At 38.6% G+C, this 16706-nt stretch overlaps 1 protein-coding gene across 2 annotated transcripts in view; it reads right to left on the bottom strand.

The window, feature by feature from the left end:
- Nucleotides 1–388: 388 nt before the first annotated feature.
- fbxo42 (F-box protein 42) overlaps nucleotides 389–16706 on the bottom strand; it is a 47894-nt gene continuing 31576 nt past the window's right edge. The window contains exons 8-11 of one of the 2 annotated variants that reach the window (XM_072586545.1): nucleotides 10838–10894; nucleotides 9856–9972; nucleotides 7088–8226; nucleotides 389–4440 (exon numbers count right to left, since the gene is read on the bottom strand). In XM_072586545.1, coding sequence (XP_072442646.1) covers nucleotides 7102–8226; nucleotides 9856–9972; nucleotides 10838–10894 — 1299 coding nt within the window. In that variant the 3' untranslated portion in view covers nucleotides 389–4440; nucleotides 7088–7101. Of the gene's footprint in view, nucleotides 4441–4493; nucleotides 8227–9855; nucleotides 9973–10837; nucleotides 10895–16706 lie in introns of those variants that run through there. The other variant, XM_072586544.1, reaches the window with a different exon arrangement.

Below are 16706 nucleotides of genomic sequence, written 5' to 3'. Positions count from 1 at the left end.
TGATCAAGGTGCTGAGAGCTGATGGACACACCAAAGAACCCCAGGAGAAGTGGGCAAAGAAATAATGGAGGCAGTAATTAGTAATTTCATTTCTGTTAAAGATCGCCAAAGATTTTATGTGTTAGCAGGTCATTTGAAGGTATTCAGACTTCTGCATTTTTCAACAGAGAATATGGCACAGCAACAGCAGTAAAAATTGTGGTGGATGTCCCTTTTCACATCACTGCTGATATTGTCATTTACTAATCTGTCAGGAATTACTCCATACAGCATAGATGAAGAATTTAACTTGGAATCCCTGCAGTTCAGATGCAATTAACATTAAGACTACACAATCACATCAGGACTCTACTCAGCAGCAATAAGAATTCCATTCTTTCTTTAAACAATGTATTTTTTTATTAAAGGTTGGTTCAGTTTTACAAAACACCTCCATTGCACTCTAAATCATGGACTCAGGCAACACACCTGCTCAGCCCATTAACAAACTATTGTTGCATCTGTGTAGGAATGCTGTGCAGAGTTCACACAAGACCACTGTATTAGAGCAGAAGGTTCTGATATAAACAGAAGTTATTCTTATGGGGAGAAACCTGGTTTAAGTACAACTTCCCAAAACTGGTTCAATTATCTGCATTCACGACAACAGTAATTTTCAGAATAAAAGCATGGTCTACAAAACTCCAGTGATCTCATGAAATTGTTGTTATAAATTGTTCAGATAATTTTTCAATTTTCTCCTTCCACTGAAAAAACTCAGATTTCAAATTTGGAATCTTAATACAAGAGTATACAACATCAGTTGTTGTTTTAAAATGTATGCCATTTTGTAAAAAATAATCCATGTGTCAGGCTTCTACCTAGGCTTTGCTCTAGTGTCCGCCAATGTGTGGAGTTGTGGAGGGAGGGGAAGGGGCAAAGAGGAGGGAATCTCAAGCTCGGCAAACTAATTAAACTACTGGGAAAAAAAAGTAGACAGCATTATGATGAAAAGTCATGAACCTGAATAGTTAATTCTGCTTCTCTCTACAGATGCTGCAGATTTGCCAAGCATTTCCATCAATTACTGTATTTCAGATTTTCAGAATCTGGAGCGCCTTGCTCTTGTTTCAGCATTTAAGATATTGCTAGATGTAAATGAAGCAGCTAGGAAAACAAAAAGAGTCAGAGATTGCAGCAGTAGTACAGTTAAAAAATCTAGTATTGTATAAGATTTCCCACTGCTGCAGGAAAAAAAAGTTTGTATCTTTATATTTCTGTAGGTGGTAGCAGCAGACTGTTTGTGAATCAAGCCTCATGACCTCGCTTAGTCAGAAACCTGCTCTGGCTCAGTTTGCTGCAATCCCAGATTCCCTCCTTCAGATTAATTTTACAATTCACATACACATACGTTCTACAAGGAAAATGAAGCAGTAGTTTGCCCATAGGAAGTGCAGACTTTCTACTCAAATAGCCAGCTGCAGCTCTGAGCAAGAAAAAAAGTCATTTAGTATAGACAAGACAAAAGCCTCCAAGGATGTGAGAAAATTGAACGCAAAACAAATTTCCTTCGTTCATACTGAAGAGTTAACAACTTGTTGCTACCAGGAACCACCCAACTGTTTGGCAATCCAGAAATAAATACAAACAGGAAGGAACGTTTGAAATTATATTTCCATTCCCCAGAATTTTATCATTGCTAACACTGCATAAACCCCTCTGAAGCACAAAGTACATAACAACAATAAACAAAATGCACGGTCTCAGATCCCAGCACACTGAACATTCTAAGCCTGTCACTTAAGCAGAATAAAATAGGTTTTGTTTTTACTTGGGAGATTAGATTAGATTACTTACAGTGTGGAAACAGGCCCTTCGGCCCAACAAGTCCACACCGACCCACCAACGCGCAATCCACCCAGACCCATTCCACTACATTTACGTCTTCACCTAACACTACGGGCAATTTAGCATGGCCAATTCACCTAACCTGCACATTTTTAGATTGTTGGAGGAAACCGGAACACCCGGAGGAAACCCATGCAGTCATGGGGAGAATGTGCAAACTCCACACAGAGAGTCGCCTGAGGCAGAATTGAACCCGGGTCTCTGGCGCTGAGGCAACAGTGCTAACCACTGTGCTGCAGTATGCAGTAATGCATACTCTAGCAGGGCTACAAGACCAGGTCTGCCTTTTTAAGTGCATTGTAAAGATTCCACAGCACTATTCCAAGGCGACATTTCTCAGTGTTCAGACCAACATTCATCCCTGAATAACCACAAAAAGTAACTGGTGACTTGGCTCAATTACAAAATTATGGGACTTTGTTCTGTGCAAATTATCTTTCCTTACATTACAACTGAATTTCAAAAGCATTTTTCTTCCTGATATGAAGTCTTACAGTAATTTCTGAGCAATTTAAGTGCAATTTGTTACTTTTTTTTGAATACTAAACTGTACGTTTTGCAATAAATGTGGAGGAAGATTGAGCCTGTGTATCTCTCAATCACTTCAACCTTAAAACTTAATATGAAGTTAGTCTTCCCAAAATCTGATGACTGTGAAAGCCTTTTATGAAATAGGTTTAGCTATTCCAAGCAAGCACCTCTCAACACAAAAATGAATGAAGTTGACAACACCAGAGAATCCAGATCCTGAATGTAGTAATGAAAATTTAACATTCTTTTGATCCTAGGAAAATAGGATCTGAACTGACATGACCTGTTAGCTAGATGGTCAGTATGGAAATTGATTCACTTTTTCATCTTTTAAGTACAAGACTAAGGGACAGAAAAGTAAAAACTGCAGTAAAATAAATCCACACCATGTGAAAATATACTCTGACAGAAACTGGCAGAAGGGAACAAACTTGCCCTTAATTTCTCTTAAATAAATCAATAGACAGAATATTTGCTGAGACTATAAATAAGCAATGAACAAAGAGTTTACAGACTTCATGTGTCACACTTTTGTGTTTGAAACTCTCTGTACAAGTTCTGCAACAGCTGAATATGTGAAATCATCAGATCTGATGCTAGCAGCTAAGGAGAAGACACAGCCAAAATGTGGGTATTCTATTAAATATAATTGGTTCAACAGTCATGCATTTTTACCATTTTGAAATCAGGCCATCCAGACATTTTAGGACAAAGACAAATGGCCATGTTTCTGTAACAAGAATGCCAATAAAAGTACTGGACAATCAGATATCTGCCACAGAGAAACATATTATATTTTAGACTTTGAAGTAGGTTACACTTGTAGAATGACTGTATTTAACCAAAACACTTTTCCCATAGAAACACACTTCATCTACTGATTAAGAACTTAGGCACACATTGGCAGAGCAAAAGCTTTAAGGACTTTCAAGTATATACAGGGATACCTGTTGGTACATAATGAGCTAAAAGCTCACAACTCTCAAATGTGGATTACTGGTGAGCTTCCCACTATTTTGTTCAGACTTACTCTGTCCATTTAAGTTTGCTGAGCATCAGTGGCAATAATCCAAAGTTCCATAAAGATTCACCCCATTAAGTCACTTAGTGAGATTAGCTGGTCAATCAACAAAATCCTTGAGTAGGATGGATCGAGATGCTTTAGATATTAAATTACCAAGTCAGGTACAGAAGGTTGACTGTTTCTAAACACCCACCACCAGACTTGTTATCTTTTGAGCAATGTCAAATGCAAAGAGACTATGCTTACCTTTTCCCTCAGGAAACTAGACAGAAAACTGACACAGTGACTGCAATAATCCAGGTAGGATAGAAACAAAACTTTAAGAACAGTGGAAGGATAAACTGGAACCAGATCTGAATAGCTAAGTTTTGGGGATGAAAATATTGCATAGAATTTAATGTCACTGTGATATTGTGAATCAATAGTACGCTTAAGTGATTAGGAAAGAGGCTGACATAAATAGCACCACAGCTGTGGTTTTACTTGGAGAAAAATCACAAATACAAAATACATCTGCACCACAAACCTCATCAAATCAGGGCATGAATTCAATGAACGGTGGTGGGAAAAGGATACACCAGATAATTACCTACATGCCCAACAATCTCGTTATATGCCTGGAGCACATCAAAAAGTTTTTCACCAGTTACATTTACTTGATTCGAAATTTGAGCAGCATTTTAGTTCATCCTTATGTTAACTGAAACCTGTAGAAAATAGATCAAAGCAGCAGGTCTGGCAAAGGGACCATATGTGTGCAGCTTAAAGCCCCGTTACTGCCTTCAACACATTTGTAAGCCCTAGGTAGCAGTACACCACTGCATACACTCAACTGAATCTAAGAGTCCAAAATCACAGTATTCATTCAGAGCCCCATGACAAACTCATTTTGCTCCAGCGTGACTTCCATATGTGCTCAAGGAATGCATTCTTCTCTGGTTCGAGGGGCAACGGTCAACAATTTAACCCACCAAGCTGCATTGTTAAGGATCTAGCATCTGTAGGGAAACCAAAATAGCATAAAAATCAGCCAGACTGTGATCACATCATATAAAATGTTACACCTATTAAAGATATACTTTATTGCAGAAGTCCAAACCACTGCATTTACAAAGACAGCTGATGGAGTCAGTTTAAATACATTTGTTGCACCCATTCACTGCCATGTATATCCATTACTGCCAGAGAAGTAGGTCCTCTATTTTCCAGTGTTTAGGTAAATTTTAATTGGCCACATGGATACATATTAGTAGATTAAAAAAAATTCAACCATCCAACAAAATTCAGGATGACTTCCTAAGTTCCAATGTGATAGTTACAAGTTGGTGAAATGCAAGGAAAACTATTGTCTGGGGCCAGTATCTACTGCCATGTGTTTTGAAAGGTGCAAATTTTCCTTTCTACTGCACTTGGGCTATATTTCTGCAAATTCTCCATTCTTTGTAATCATCAATTTGTTAGATGTGAACAATTAAGTAACTTATGGTACAAAGCAGCATATTACACCACAAAGCTGCCCCATTTTCCAGGACACTGACACTCAATTTGTGGAATCTGTTCACACCTGCCTCCCTTAAACTTTCAGCATTAACCACAGCTCCTGCTCATTGTGCCTATGGGCTTAAATCACAGCCTGCTTAATGCTGAATATAGCCAAAGCTGGAGTTCAATGCTATTAGTTCTCTTCTTACTGCTGAGTGAGAAACAGGACAAAGAAATATTCTGAGCTAAGACTATCTTGGCAGCTACAAAATAACTGAAAAGATTAATTTAGATGTCGATTAACTTTCTGTCCTGTGGTTTTGTTTCCCTTTATTAGTCTCTCCGTGGCAGTTACCCAGGGAACCATATATGATACTGGGATCTGAGGGTGCAGGAAACTGCAGAGCTCATCACCTCCCCTTGGCACAACAGAGATGAGTAAACACAAAGGCATCACTGGAGCGAGCTGGTGCTCACAACAAAATATCAGCAAATTATACTGTCTTCTGCAAGACTGAAAAACTGAGCACAAAAATAACGGATTATCAAGATAAATTGTTCAGGAAAATTTTTCAATTGCAAGACTGCAGCTTGGTAGCCATTTTTCTCAGCAACTTCATTCTGATCTTAGCCTTGAAATCAAGGTGAGACAACGTCCATGGGTAAACTCCAAGTCAAACGATAAATTTATCATTACAAGAAATGCGAAGAAAATGTATTTAATTTAAAATGTTTATGGTTCGCTGGACACCTCTACGTAATCGACAAACAAAAGGCATCAATTAAATGAGTTTAATTGGCAGGAACAGGCAGAAAAATATCAATGTCATAAAGCAAAAATACCAGAAAATAAAGATAAAACCTTCAAATGTCTCCTAACAAATTCCCTTTGCCATAAAAAATAGATAACTGAAGTCAGTGGGATGTGTGCTATTCTTAATTAAATCGAGACAGCTGTATCAACTAGCTCCTTGATATATCCAATAAAGTATAAATTAAGACCAGCTGCCAACTGTGCCTGGCCTAAAATGCGAGTCAGATTTCCAATTCAGACATAGGACAGAATTTAATATAGCACAAGGTTGCTGAAATACAATCCAACTGATCACTACCAGAGTTAGCCTGTACGCATCAACAAATAGGTTCTCTTCATTTGGATTGATTCAATTTGACTTTACCACCTGGGCAACAAAGACTTGAGGCAGTTATGGGCTTGTATCTCGAGCATCTCTACACTAAGCCATTAGACCAACTCTAGAAACATCAACATTCCTTGGTTACTTGCCCCCCACCAAGAATATGACAAGTTCATTGATTTCTTAAATTCTCCTTCTGCAGTGAGATACATGTACTGAGCACTCCCCATTACAGATGGGCAGTAGACTGAGGGAGGAGTGCCCATTCCACAACCACTCAGACATGCCCCAGCAGCGAGTCCAAATCCACAATGGGACAGGTTCTGAGAAAAGTACCAATTCTTTCCACACCTATATTTCTCTTTCTCAATACATTAGCTGCTATGTTTCTCTTTAAAAATAAATTAGTTAATAAACTGCAGGAAAGAAAGAGGTTAAACTCTATATGGTACCTTTCATTGACCAGAACATATGCTTTAACTCAACTGGCTTTGGAGTCAGCATGTGCAATTTTTGGAGTGTTTGGTTTATGTCAGTTAGCTGATCTGATAAAGAATTTATCACTGAGCAGAGTGAAGGTTGCGACCAAAATATTGAATCGCAAAATACCCCATTTCAACAAAGTGGGCATTAGCTCCTAAAGATAAGCTGCAACTTCAAACAAGGCATCGCAGACTCCTGCAAACCCATTGTGCCATTATCAATGCACTTGCTTTTGTTTATAGTAAGATCTCACCTAGCTAAAGCACATTTGCTAACCTGTAGCATACCACATACGAGTTACTGCAATGGTGGAAATATTCAGACGCTATTTCCTTTCCTGTCAGTATTGAAGGCAGCAGAAGCTTTTGAGAACATAGCGAGAATCAAATTAAGACCGATCAGTCCGAATGTAACAAACTCACTGGAATGGAGTAAAATTTGTGTTTTTGACAAGCAAACTTTAAGCCATTGCCAGAGTAGTTTTACAGATAAATGTTTTTTTGAATTCACAGCTTATGGGTGTGCATCAGGTAATGTGAAATACCTTGAGGTGTTGCATTATCTCTTAGCTCGCACAAAATACAATGCATTGGTTTTTGGATAGTACTTCACATTCTGTTTCTTGTCCATCAGCCCCCCAAAAATGATCAACTCTCCCCGACCTTGCACCACTGTGTGGAGGCTGGTTTCTGGTGGGCCTACAACTGAGCCACTGTTGAATACTTTCCAACTGACTTTTCCCTTTTCTTTTGCATCCTTTATATCCAACACATACATTTGCATTGGTTTGCAGTTCATGCTCTGGTACAAGGGTTTTCCTACATTGAGAGACTGAGGTGGGTGGTGGCCTAACCGGCGTGCAATTGGTGGCAGTGTATGTCCATCTGCCTGGGCAGGTGCAGAGCGAAGTGGTACATCAGTACTGTTGGAACTTTGACCAGGGTTTCCTGGCATTACAGATAAAGGAGCTGTACTTCCGCTCGCTGAAACAACAGATGCTGAACTTTGTGGCAAGAATTCCTTCACAGCCTCCAGCCCTCTTCGGAGTGCTCCTGGTGATACTGGGCCTGGAGGAGCACTCGCCACGTGAGGTGGTGTGTGAATTCCATTTGTCTGCTCTGGAGCATTCTCAACATTAATCTCAGTTCCTGGACTTGTCCTATTCCCATCTTCTCCAAGGTTGCTGCTGGAAGAGGCTTTTAAGTCCCAATTTACAGAGTCCTGAGACCTATATGGATCCAATCCTGAATCTACTTTCTGTTCTACTGGTGTGCTTTGCCTAGTGACATGTGGAAGTCCTCGAAGATCATAACCCTCCACCACGGCTGATGTGACAGGGGATCCTGGCTGCACTGGACTGTCCAAAGAGCCAGCTAAGGATCCTGGGGATAATGTTCCACCATTTAAAACTGGTGACCTTTCTCCTTTGGCTGGAGATAGACTGCCTTCCCGAGAACCAGATGTTGGTGGCCTATGCGTCCTTGGCCGCAATGTACCCCAGCGTCCATTTACGCATGGAACTTCATCGGTACTTCGTACTGGGGACTGTGATCGATGTTCTCTCATTTCTGCACCAAGAGCTGGTGGTGTGGCACTGATAGGAGATGGGCGAGAATGTAAGCTGGGACTGAGAGGGGCTCGACCACTGGGTGCTTGGCTGAACACTACCACACACTGTCCAACCTAGAAATTAAATCAGAAAGCTTAGTTAACCACAATCATTAGTAGTACTTTAAGACTACCTATCAAACAACTTTTTTTTTCACATGAATATAACAATCTGCTCTGCCTTACTGAAATGAAGGATTATACAAAACAAATAAGCTGGAGGAAGGCCATTTCTTCTGAGAATCAGTTTAATTTTCTGAAAATTATCTGAATCCCTTTCTTGTATAAGCACCTTGCTGTCCTCTGCCGGCTTGGTGCTGGGTGGTAGTGTATTCAATTAAATCAATTTTCACTGTGCTGGGTGAAAGTATTTAATTGATTCCTTATGTTATTTTAATCAGTGCAATCTTCTCAAAGGAATCCATATTCATTATAATGGATATAATTTAACACTAATTGTGAACTTTATTTTAGTTCAATTTCCCTCAGCTTAGAATCATGTCTCCAGCTTCCAACACTGCAACTGGTACTTCAGCACTTGACAATTTAAGAATTTCATTCAATAAAAGCTGTGTCCAATGCATCACTAGCACAGCAAACAGCAAAGAGCTAGTTCTCTAATATCAAACTCATGGACCAAATTGTGAATTATAAAAAGAAACAATGCAAGAGAAAACAAATTACTCCGAGGAAATAAAGAAACAATCTAAGCTGTGGTTTTACTAGTACCCTGGTTTAATGGATAGCGAAGTACTACCAATTGACCAACCTGTAAAACGTACTGACTCTCCTCAATCCAGAACTATCAGAATAACTTTATTTATGGAAAGAAAATATGATTTTAATTGTTGGGTGCATTAATTTGAGTATAGAGATTGACCTCAGTCAGATGTGATGAGATTTTCATTAAGGGATAAGTCAATCTCTAATCTCTTAAAAGGAACAATGATAGATGGGTAAAGTAAAAGCAAAATACTGCAGATGCATGAGATCTGAAATAAAAAATAAGAGCCAGAGAAACTCTATGCTTTTTTTTAGATTAGGTTAGATTCCTTACAGTATGGAAACAGGTCCTTCGCCCCAACAAGTTCACACTGACACTCCGAAGAGAACGCACCCAGACTCATTCCCCTACCCTATATTTATCCTTGACTAATGCATCTAACACTATGGGCAATTTGGCATGGCCAATTCACCTGATCTATGCATCTTTGGAATGTGGGAGGAAACTGGAGCACCCAGAGGAAACCCAAACAGATACAGGGAGAATGTGCAAACTCCACACTGATAGTCGCCCAAGGCGGGAATCAAAAGTGGGTTTCATGGACTAAGCCACAAGGCCCTAATCAAGCCAACAGAAATTCAAATACTAACCTTTTTATTCTGTTTCATTTTTTAATACACAACATTTCCATCCTCTGCTTATGATGCTAATATCTGGCTGTAGCACAGCAGCAGATGTCAGTTATTCTTCAGTACATTACCCAAGAGCCTGTTTGTGTGTTATTTTAACTCAGAAGGGCAGTGTGTTATTTTTAACTCAGAAGGGCAGTCAACTGTACCAATCAATCAGCCCAGCGAAATTCAGCTAAATCAACATACAGCAAACCCAGAAAGTTTTTAGTCTATTCTCAGTTAGTCATGAGATTAACAAGTTAAGTCACGACATTTCCATGTTTAACTTCAAAACTTGTGAAGACTTACCCTACAGGCTGGATGACACCATAGCTCTGGTGCCCCATGCTCCTCATTCTCCACTTTTAGCTGTTGCCATGTCCAAGGTGTGCTGTTCATGTGTAGCAACCAGGCATCCTTAAACAGCTGTTTCAAAACAGTAATTCAACAAGTTTTAATATATACAGAGAAAGCATGCTGACATGATTATTTAATAGGCTGGTCCCAATCAGCTACTAATTAACACACAGCACAAACAATCCTCAGCCCAATTTACTATAGCTGGGAGAAGTCTACCAAATTGAGATTTATTTCCATGAAGTGCTGAAGTGTAACATTTTAAATAGGCTACCGTTCTTTCATGTAACTGAGATGTGTCTCTTACATATACAAAAGTTGAACGCGTACAGTTATATATATGAATCTTACATAGGGGACAATACAGTAGTTTATTCAAAACATGTTGATTTTCTAATTTCCTACAAAGCCCAATAGAACCTGAATTAAGCCATCAATAAGCTCTTACACTGCCATGCATTAAATGCAGAAAATGTAGAACTGGAAGTGATTAAGTGTAATGCTGGGACCACTAGATTTGTAATTTAGTTGACGGCCTTCCAAAATGTACAGTACTATTAGGATCACTGACTCCATTCCGCTGGTGCTTATTTTTGGCAAAATTTATATTACCATGCGATTTTTAAAATATGGTTTAAATATTGCTGCTCTTAAAACTAAACTTAAAATCAGCATTAGTAGTATGACTTTAAATTATGTGGCAATAGTCTCAATGTCTCAATTACTCAAGTAGTATTGACCCATTCAGAATTTGCTTATCTGCTTATTAAAAGCAGAAAATGCTTGAAAGCATTAAGTCATTTTTCTTAAAGGCTATTTTCCAAATTTTTACATAGCAATCTTTGTAAACTTCATCACATTCCTCACCCAAGCTCTCAGGGTGGTAAGCAGAGAGAAAATGCCTCAATACAGCAAAGGGATATTAGGTACTCACTGCATTGGGTCCTCCACAGCCTCCCAGGATCAGGATAGTTTCATGATCGATAATAATCTGAATAAAAGTGAAAATGTTTCTTTGGTAAATTAACACCATTGCCCGTTTTAAACTACAGAGAAGTTACATTAATTATTTGGTCTTGAGAGCTCCTCTCTGAGACTACTGTTAAAATATACGACACATTTCATAGTGTGCTCAAACTGACCCATTAAATCAAAGGTAAAATTGTGTTCACTGTACGACCATACATTAATATTGCAAATTAATAAGGTACAGTATGACTGAACAGAACATTAGGAGTTGGACTCGTACACTTAATTATTTCCTACTGAAATTTAATGTTTAAATTCTAAATTTCATCCAGGCTTAAGCAGAAATATCTCAGTCTCAAAAGGTGTGCAGCTGAAGTTAGCTCATTTAAGAAATTACCTTATACTGGTTTCTTGTACCTGGTGCTAAGCTAGCTCAGAACACATAAATACTTGCATCTCAGTCTAGGAGCTGATGAGCAAGGGAATTAGGGTAAGAAAGTGCTTCTTTGCTGCTTCCATTTTTTTCACTCTAAGAATTACTTGTTCCTCTACTAGAAGGAAAAGGAGTTAGTTGTTTGGCGAGTATCAGCTAAATTTCTAAAGTGCAAAGTAGCAAAGGCACTGTCACAAAGGTTAGTACCATTTTTCATATATTTGAAGGACATAATTATTAATAAATAATTTTTTAAAAAATTATAATCCAGTAAGGATGGCAGAAGCAGTGATGTGCCATGGCTACAGCAGTTGGAATCTCTTGGATGTCAATAAGGTTCAGGTAGGCACATCTGCAATAAATGTTTGCAGCTCAAGGAACTTCAGCTCAGATTCAATAAGCTTGAGGCCATGTTGCAGATGGTGCAACACAACAGGGAGGGGGATCATTATCTGGATGTTTTGCACCAGGAGGCATAGGATCTTTTGTTTTGCTCAATTATCAGGAACAAAGGAGTTTGGCTGCAGTGAAGGCAGGTAAGGAGACCAGGAGAGGAGCATAGGAACCACAGGCTTTGCAATTGACCAACAGCTTTGAGTATTTTTATCAACTTGTCCAGATGTAGGAGTTGCAGAGTAAATGAGCAAACTGACCATGGCACTATTGTAAAGGAAAGTATCCTAATTCGGAGGGCAAAAATCGACACTGTGATATCAGGGAAAAGTTCGATAAGGAGAATTGACACTGATCTCTACTGAAAAAGAGCAAGTGTCTGGAAGGCTTCATTGTCTGCCCATTGCCAAGGTTCAGAACGTCTACTCAGGGCTTGACAGGAAATTATGGTGGGAAGGGGAGGACCCAGTCGTTGTGGTCCACGTATGTACCAACAACGTAAACGGGGGAATGAAGGAACTTCTGCATTGTCACTATAAGGAGCTAGGCAGCAAACAAAGCAGAAACTCAAAAGGTAATGAATTCTGGATTGTTATCCAAGTAACAGGAGTCAACGGAGGTGCAGTGGCAAACATTTAAGGGATATTTCAAATACACATATTAGATACATGCCATTGAGAAACAAAAGTTATAAGGAGTGGACCCATAACCTATGGTTAACTAAAATATTATAAAAATGGTTATACATCATATAGTTTTCATTAAGTTTCAAAATGTAACGGCATAAAATTGTACCGTTACATTTTGGTCAGAAGATTGGGCAGAAAATAGAAAACAGCAAAGACTGATCAAAAGATTAATAAGGGAGGAAAAGTAAATTGAGAAAGCTAGCTAGCTAGCTAGAAATATAAAACAAGGACAGTAAGAACTTCTATAGCCTGTCACCTCTTTTTTAACTTAGTGAGCATCAGTCTGACAGAAAATGTGGAGAATAGAAGATGTCAGATGAATTGAACAGGTGTTTTGTATTTATCTTCACTATATAGGATACAAGTAACATTCCAAAATTAGCTGTTAAGCAGTAATGGAAGAGAAGAAGGAACTCAAGAAAACTCCAAACATCAGGGAAGTGGTACTGAGCAAACTGTTGAGCAGTTTGACAAGCCCCTAGATTCTGATGGACTTCCTCCTCGAGTAGTAAGAGAGGCGAGTGAGATAATTGATGCATCGGTTCTAACTTATTCAAATTCCCTAAACTTGGGGACGGTTCCACTAGATTGAAATATAGTGAATGTAACTTCATTCACAATAGAGAGAGAAAGCAGCAAACTCCAAGCCACTTAATATCTGTCAAAGGGAAAATATTAAAGACGTTATAGAAGCGCATTTTGAAAAATTCAAGGTAATCAGGCAAAGGAAAATCACGTTTGACCTTTTTTGGTCCTCTTTTAAGTAACACCTGCTGTGGATCAAAATGAACCTATGCAAGTCCTGCACTTGTAATTCCAGCAGGCATTTAATAAAGTACCACATCAAAGATCACTCCTTAAAAAGGGTACCACATTGGCATGGATAGATGACTGGCTAGCTAACAGCAAATATAGGTATAAATACATCAAATTCTGACTGGCAAGATGTGACAAATGGTATGCTGCAGGGATCAGTGCTAGAGCTTCAATATTTTACAATTTTTATAAATAGCTAAGATGAAAGGACTAAATATATGCTTGCTAAATTTGGTAATTACACAAAGATAGGTAAGAAAATGAGTTATAAAGACAAAGAAGACTACAAAGAGTCATAAATAGGTCATGTAGGTGGCAAATGGAACATAAGGGAAAATGTGCCCATTTTGCCAAGGAGAATGTTTTAAAAAAGCATATCTAAACTGTAGGAGATTGTAGAACTCTTGAGATACACTGGGACCTAGGTATCCTAACACATGAATAGTAAAAGCAGGCACAGCAAGTAATTAGGAAAGGTAACAATGTTGTATTTTATTGTGAGGGGTGTTGAATATAAATGTAAGGAGGTTGTGCTTCAGTCATACAGGACATTGGTGAGACCACATCTGGAGGACTGTACACAGTATCAATCTGCACATTTAAGGTAGGATGCAAATAGATCAGAAGCAGTTTGGAGAAGACTACATTGACTAATACCTGGAATGGGCAAATTGTTTTACGAGGAAAGGTTGCAAAGGACACACGTAGATCTGCTGGAGTTTAGAAGAGTAAGAGGAAACTTAATTTAAATGTACACGATTCTGAGGCATCTTAATGGGTATATGTGGAAAGGGTTTATTCTTGAGACAGAACGTAGAACTAGGGATCACTGTTTAAAAATAAGAGGTCACCATTTAAAACAAAGTTGGGAAGACAGGTTTTCTCTTCAAAAGGTGTTAGAAGTAGAATCTTTTTATATTTATAAGATAGAGGTGATAGGTTCTTGATAGGCAAGTTGGACGAAAGATTATTTGGGGGTAGATGACAATATGGAGAAGGAAACCTTACTGAATGGCAGAGGAGGCTCAAGCTGCAGTGCGACCTACTCCCACTCCAAGTTTGTATATTCCTATTGTACATCTTGCATTAAAGTTCTCTTACGTTGCCGAGATCTAAGCACAGAATATTTGTCATATACATTTAAAATCATGGGAAACAATTTGTAATTCACGTTGTCTTTCAAAATCACAGAATATTTCAAAGTGCTCTGCAGCCATTTTAAATCTCTACAAAATGTGTCACTTTGTAATGTAGGGAAAGAAGCAAATTATGGTGCACAACAAGATCACACAACGCAATGACTTGATATTTTGCTTCAGCAACTTCTGATGAAGGAAAATATTGGCCAGGATAGCACCTCACCCAAAAAAGCAGAATGTTTTAGAATGCAGCCCTCCTTCATTATGGCAGCAAAGTAACAGCATAAACTTTGTATTCAAGTCTCAAGATGAGACTTACATCCATAACAGGAGTAAGTGAGGACTGCAGATGCTGGAGATCAGAGTCAAGAGTGTGATGCTGGAAAAGCACAGCTGCTCAGGCAGCATTCGAGGAGCAAGAGAATTGACGTTTTGAGAGCTTAAGCTTGAAACATGAAACATTGATTCTCCCGCTCCTCAGATGCTGCCTGACCAGCTGTGCTTTTCCAGCATCACACACTTGACTTGAATCCATAACATTCTGGCTCAGAGATGAGAATGTTGCCACTGAGCCAAAACTGACACTCCCTAATATTAAACGGTGTCTGCTTTACTGGGATGGCCAAGGTGAGGAGAGATAACAATCATCAATCCATTTATCAATAACATCTCAAAATAATGATAATTGGTACTCAATTTTTTTTTAAGAGGAGACAAGATGTGACATACCAAACATGCATGCCATCACCTGCACATTACTAGCACACATAATTCTGTTCCTTAAAATGACTATAATTCGATATGGGTGAGAAAATAAGAGGCATGGAAGAACAAGAGAATCAAAAGTAAGGTTGCAAAAAGGAGATAGGGTAATGCGTAGAAGAAAAGTAAATATAAGGGAATAAAGTTAAAACAAAACTATAAATGAAACAAAATTAAGCAATGAAGTGCCACAAAGAACAAATATGTTTCTGATGTTCTTACTGAAATGGAACGAAGTGAAAGTAGGCTGTGGGTCATGTCATTTTAGAACTTGTTAAATTGATACCATATGACTGAATAAGCATTTAATCACCCTATTATATCATGTAGATTCACAATGCCATCTCATGTCTTATATATACATCTATACTTTAAATTTTTTGCCATGCCATCATGGGTAAAAACTTATAGCTTGCATGACTGATGATAAAGTAATATCTTACAACTAAACAGGACGGTACTCCATATCTTGGGATAAAAGATAAACCTAGATATACAGCACCCAGATAAAACAGCTCCTTTGGCTGGATAAATGTTTAACCTCAGAAAACTGGATATCCTATCAATTACAGAAATTTGATGTAGAATGACACCAATAAAGATCACATCTCAAATGCACACTTGTCAGAGCATTAACAAAAAGAAGCAGCACACACTAAACAACCATAGTGTTAAAGATTTAGATGGAGACAAATTTGTTAAGTGTGTAGAAGAAAATGTTCTTATTCAGTATGTGGATGTACCTACTAGAGAAGGTGCAAAACTTGACCTACTCTTGGGAAATAAGGCAAGGCAGGTGAATGAGGTGTCAGTGGGGTACACTTTGGGACCAGTGACCATAATTCTATGAGTTTTAACTTAGTGATGGAAAAGGATACAGCAGATATAAAAGTTGAAGGTCTAAATTGGAGGAAGGCTAATTTTGATGGTATTAGGCAAGAACTTTCAAAAGCTGATTGGGCTCAGATGTTCGTTGGTAAAGGGATGGCTGGAAAATGGGAAGTCTTCAGAAATTAGATAATGAGAGCCCAGAGACAGTATATTCCTGCTAGGGTGAAAGGAAAGGCTGCCAGGTGTAGGAAATGCTGGATAACTAGAGAAATTGAGGGTTTGGTTAAGAAAAAGAAGGAAGCATATGTCAGGTATAGACAGGACAGATCGAGAGAATCCTAAGAAGAGTATAAATGCAGTAGGAGCATACTTAAGAGGGAAATCAGGAGGGCAAAAAGGGGACATGAGATAGCTTTAGCAAATAGGGTTAAGGAGAATCCAAGGGTTTTTACAAATATATCAAGGACAAAAAGGTAACTAGGGAGAGAATAGAGACCCTCAAAGATCAGCAAGGCAACCTATGCATGGAGCCGCAGGAGATAGGAGGGATACTAAACAAGTATTTTACATCAGTGTTTACTGTGGAGAAGGACATGGAAGATATGGAATTAAGGGAAATACATGGTCACATCTTGAAAAATGTTCAGATTACAGAGAAGGAAGTACTGAATGTCTTGAAACGCATAAAGGTCGATAAATCCCACGACCTGATCAGGTGTATCCTAGAACTCTGTTAGAAGCTAGAGAAGTGATTGCTGGGCCCCTTGCTGG

This window comes from Chiloscyllium punctatum, chromosome 16 (assembly GCF_047496795.1).
Source record: "Chiloscyllium punctatum isolate Juve2018m chromosome 16, sChiPun1.3, whole genome shotgun sequence".
In the NCBI taxonomy this organism is placed as follows: domain Eukaryota; kingdom Metazoa; phylum Chordata; class Chondrichthyes; order Orectolobiformes; family Hemiscylliidae; genus Chiloscyllium; species Chiloscyllium punctatum.
Note: the sequence above shows the minus strand (reverse complement) of the source record. Positions and strands in the feature narration are given on the sequence as shown.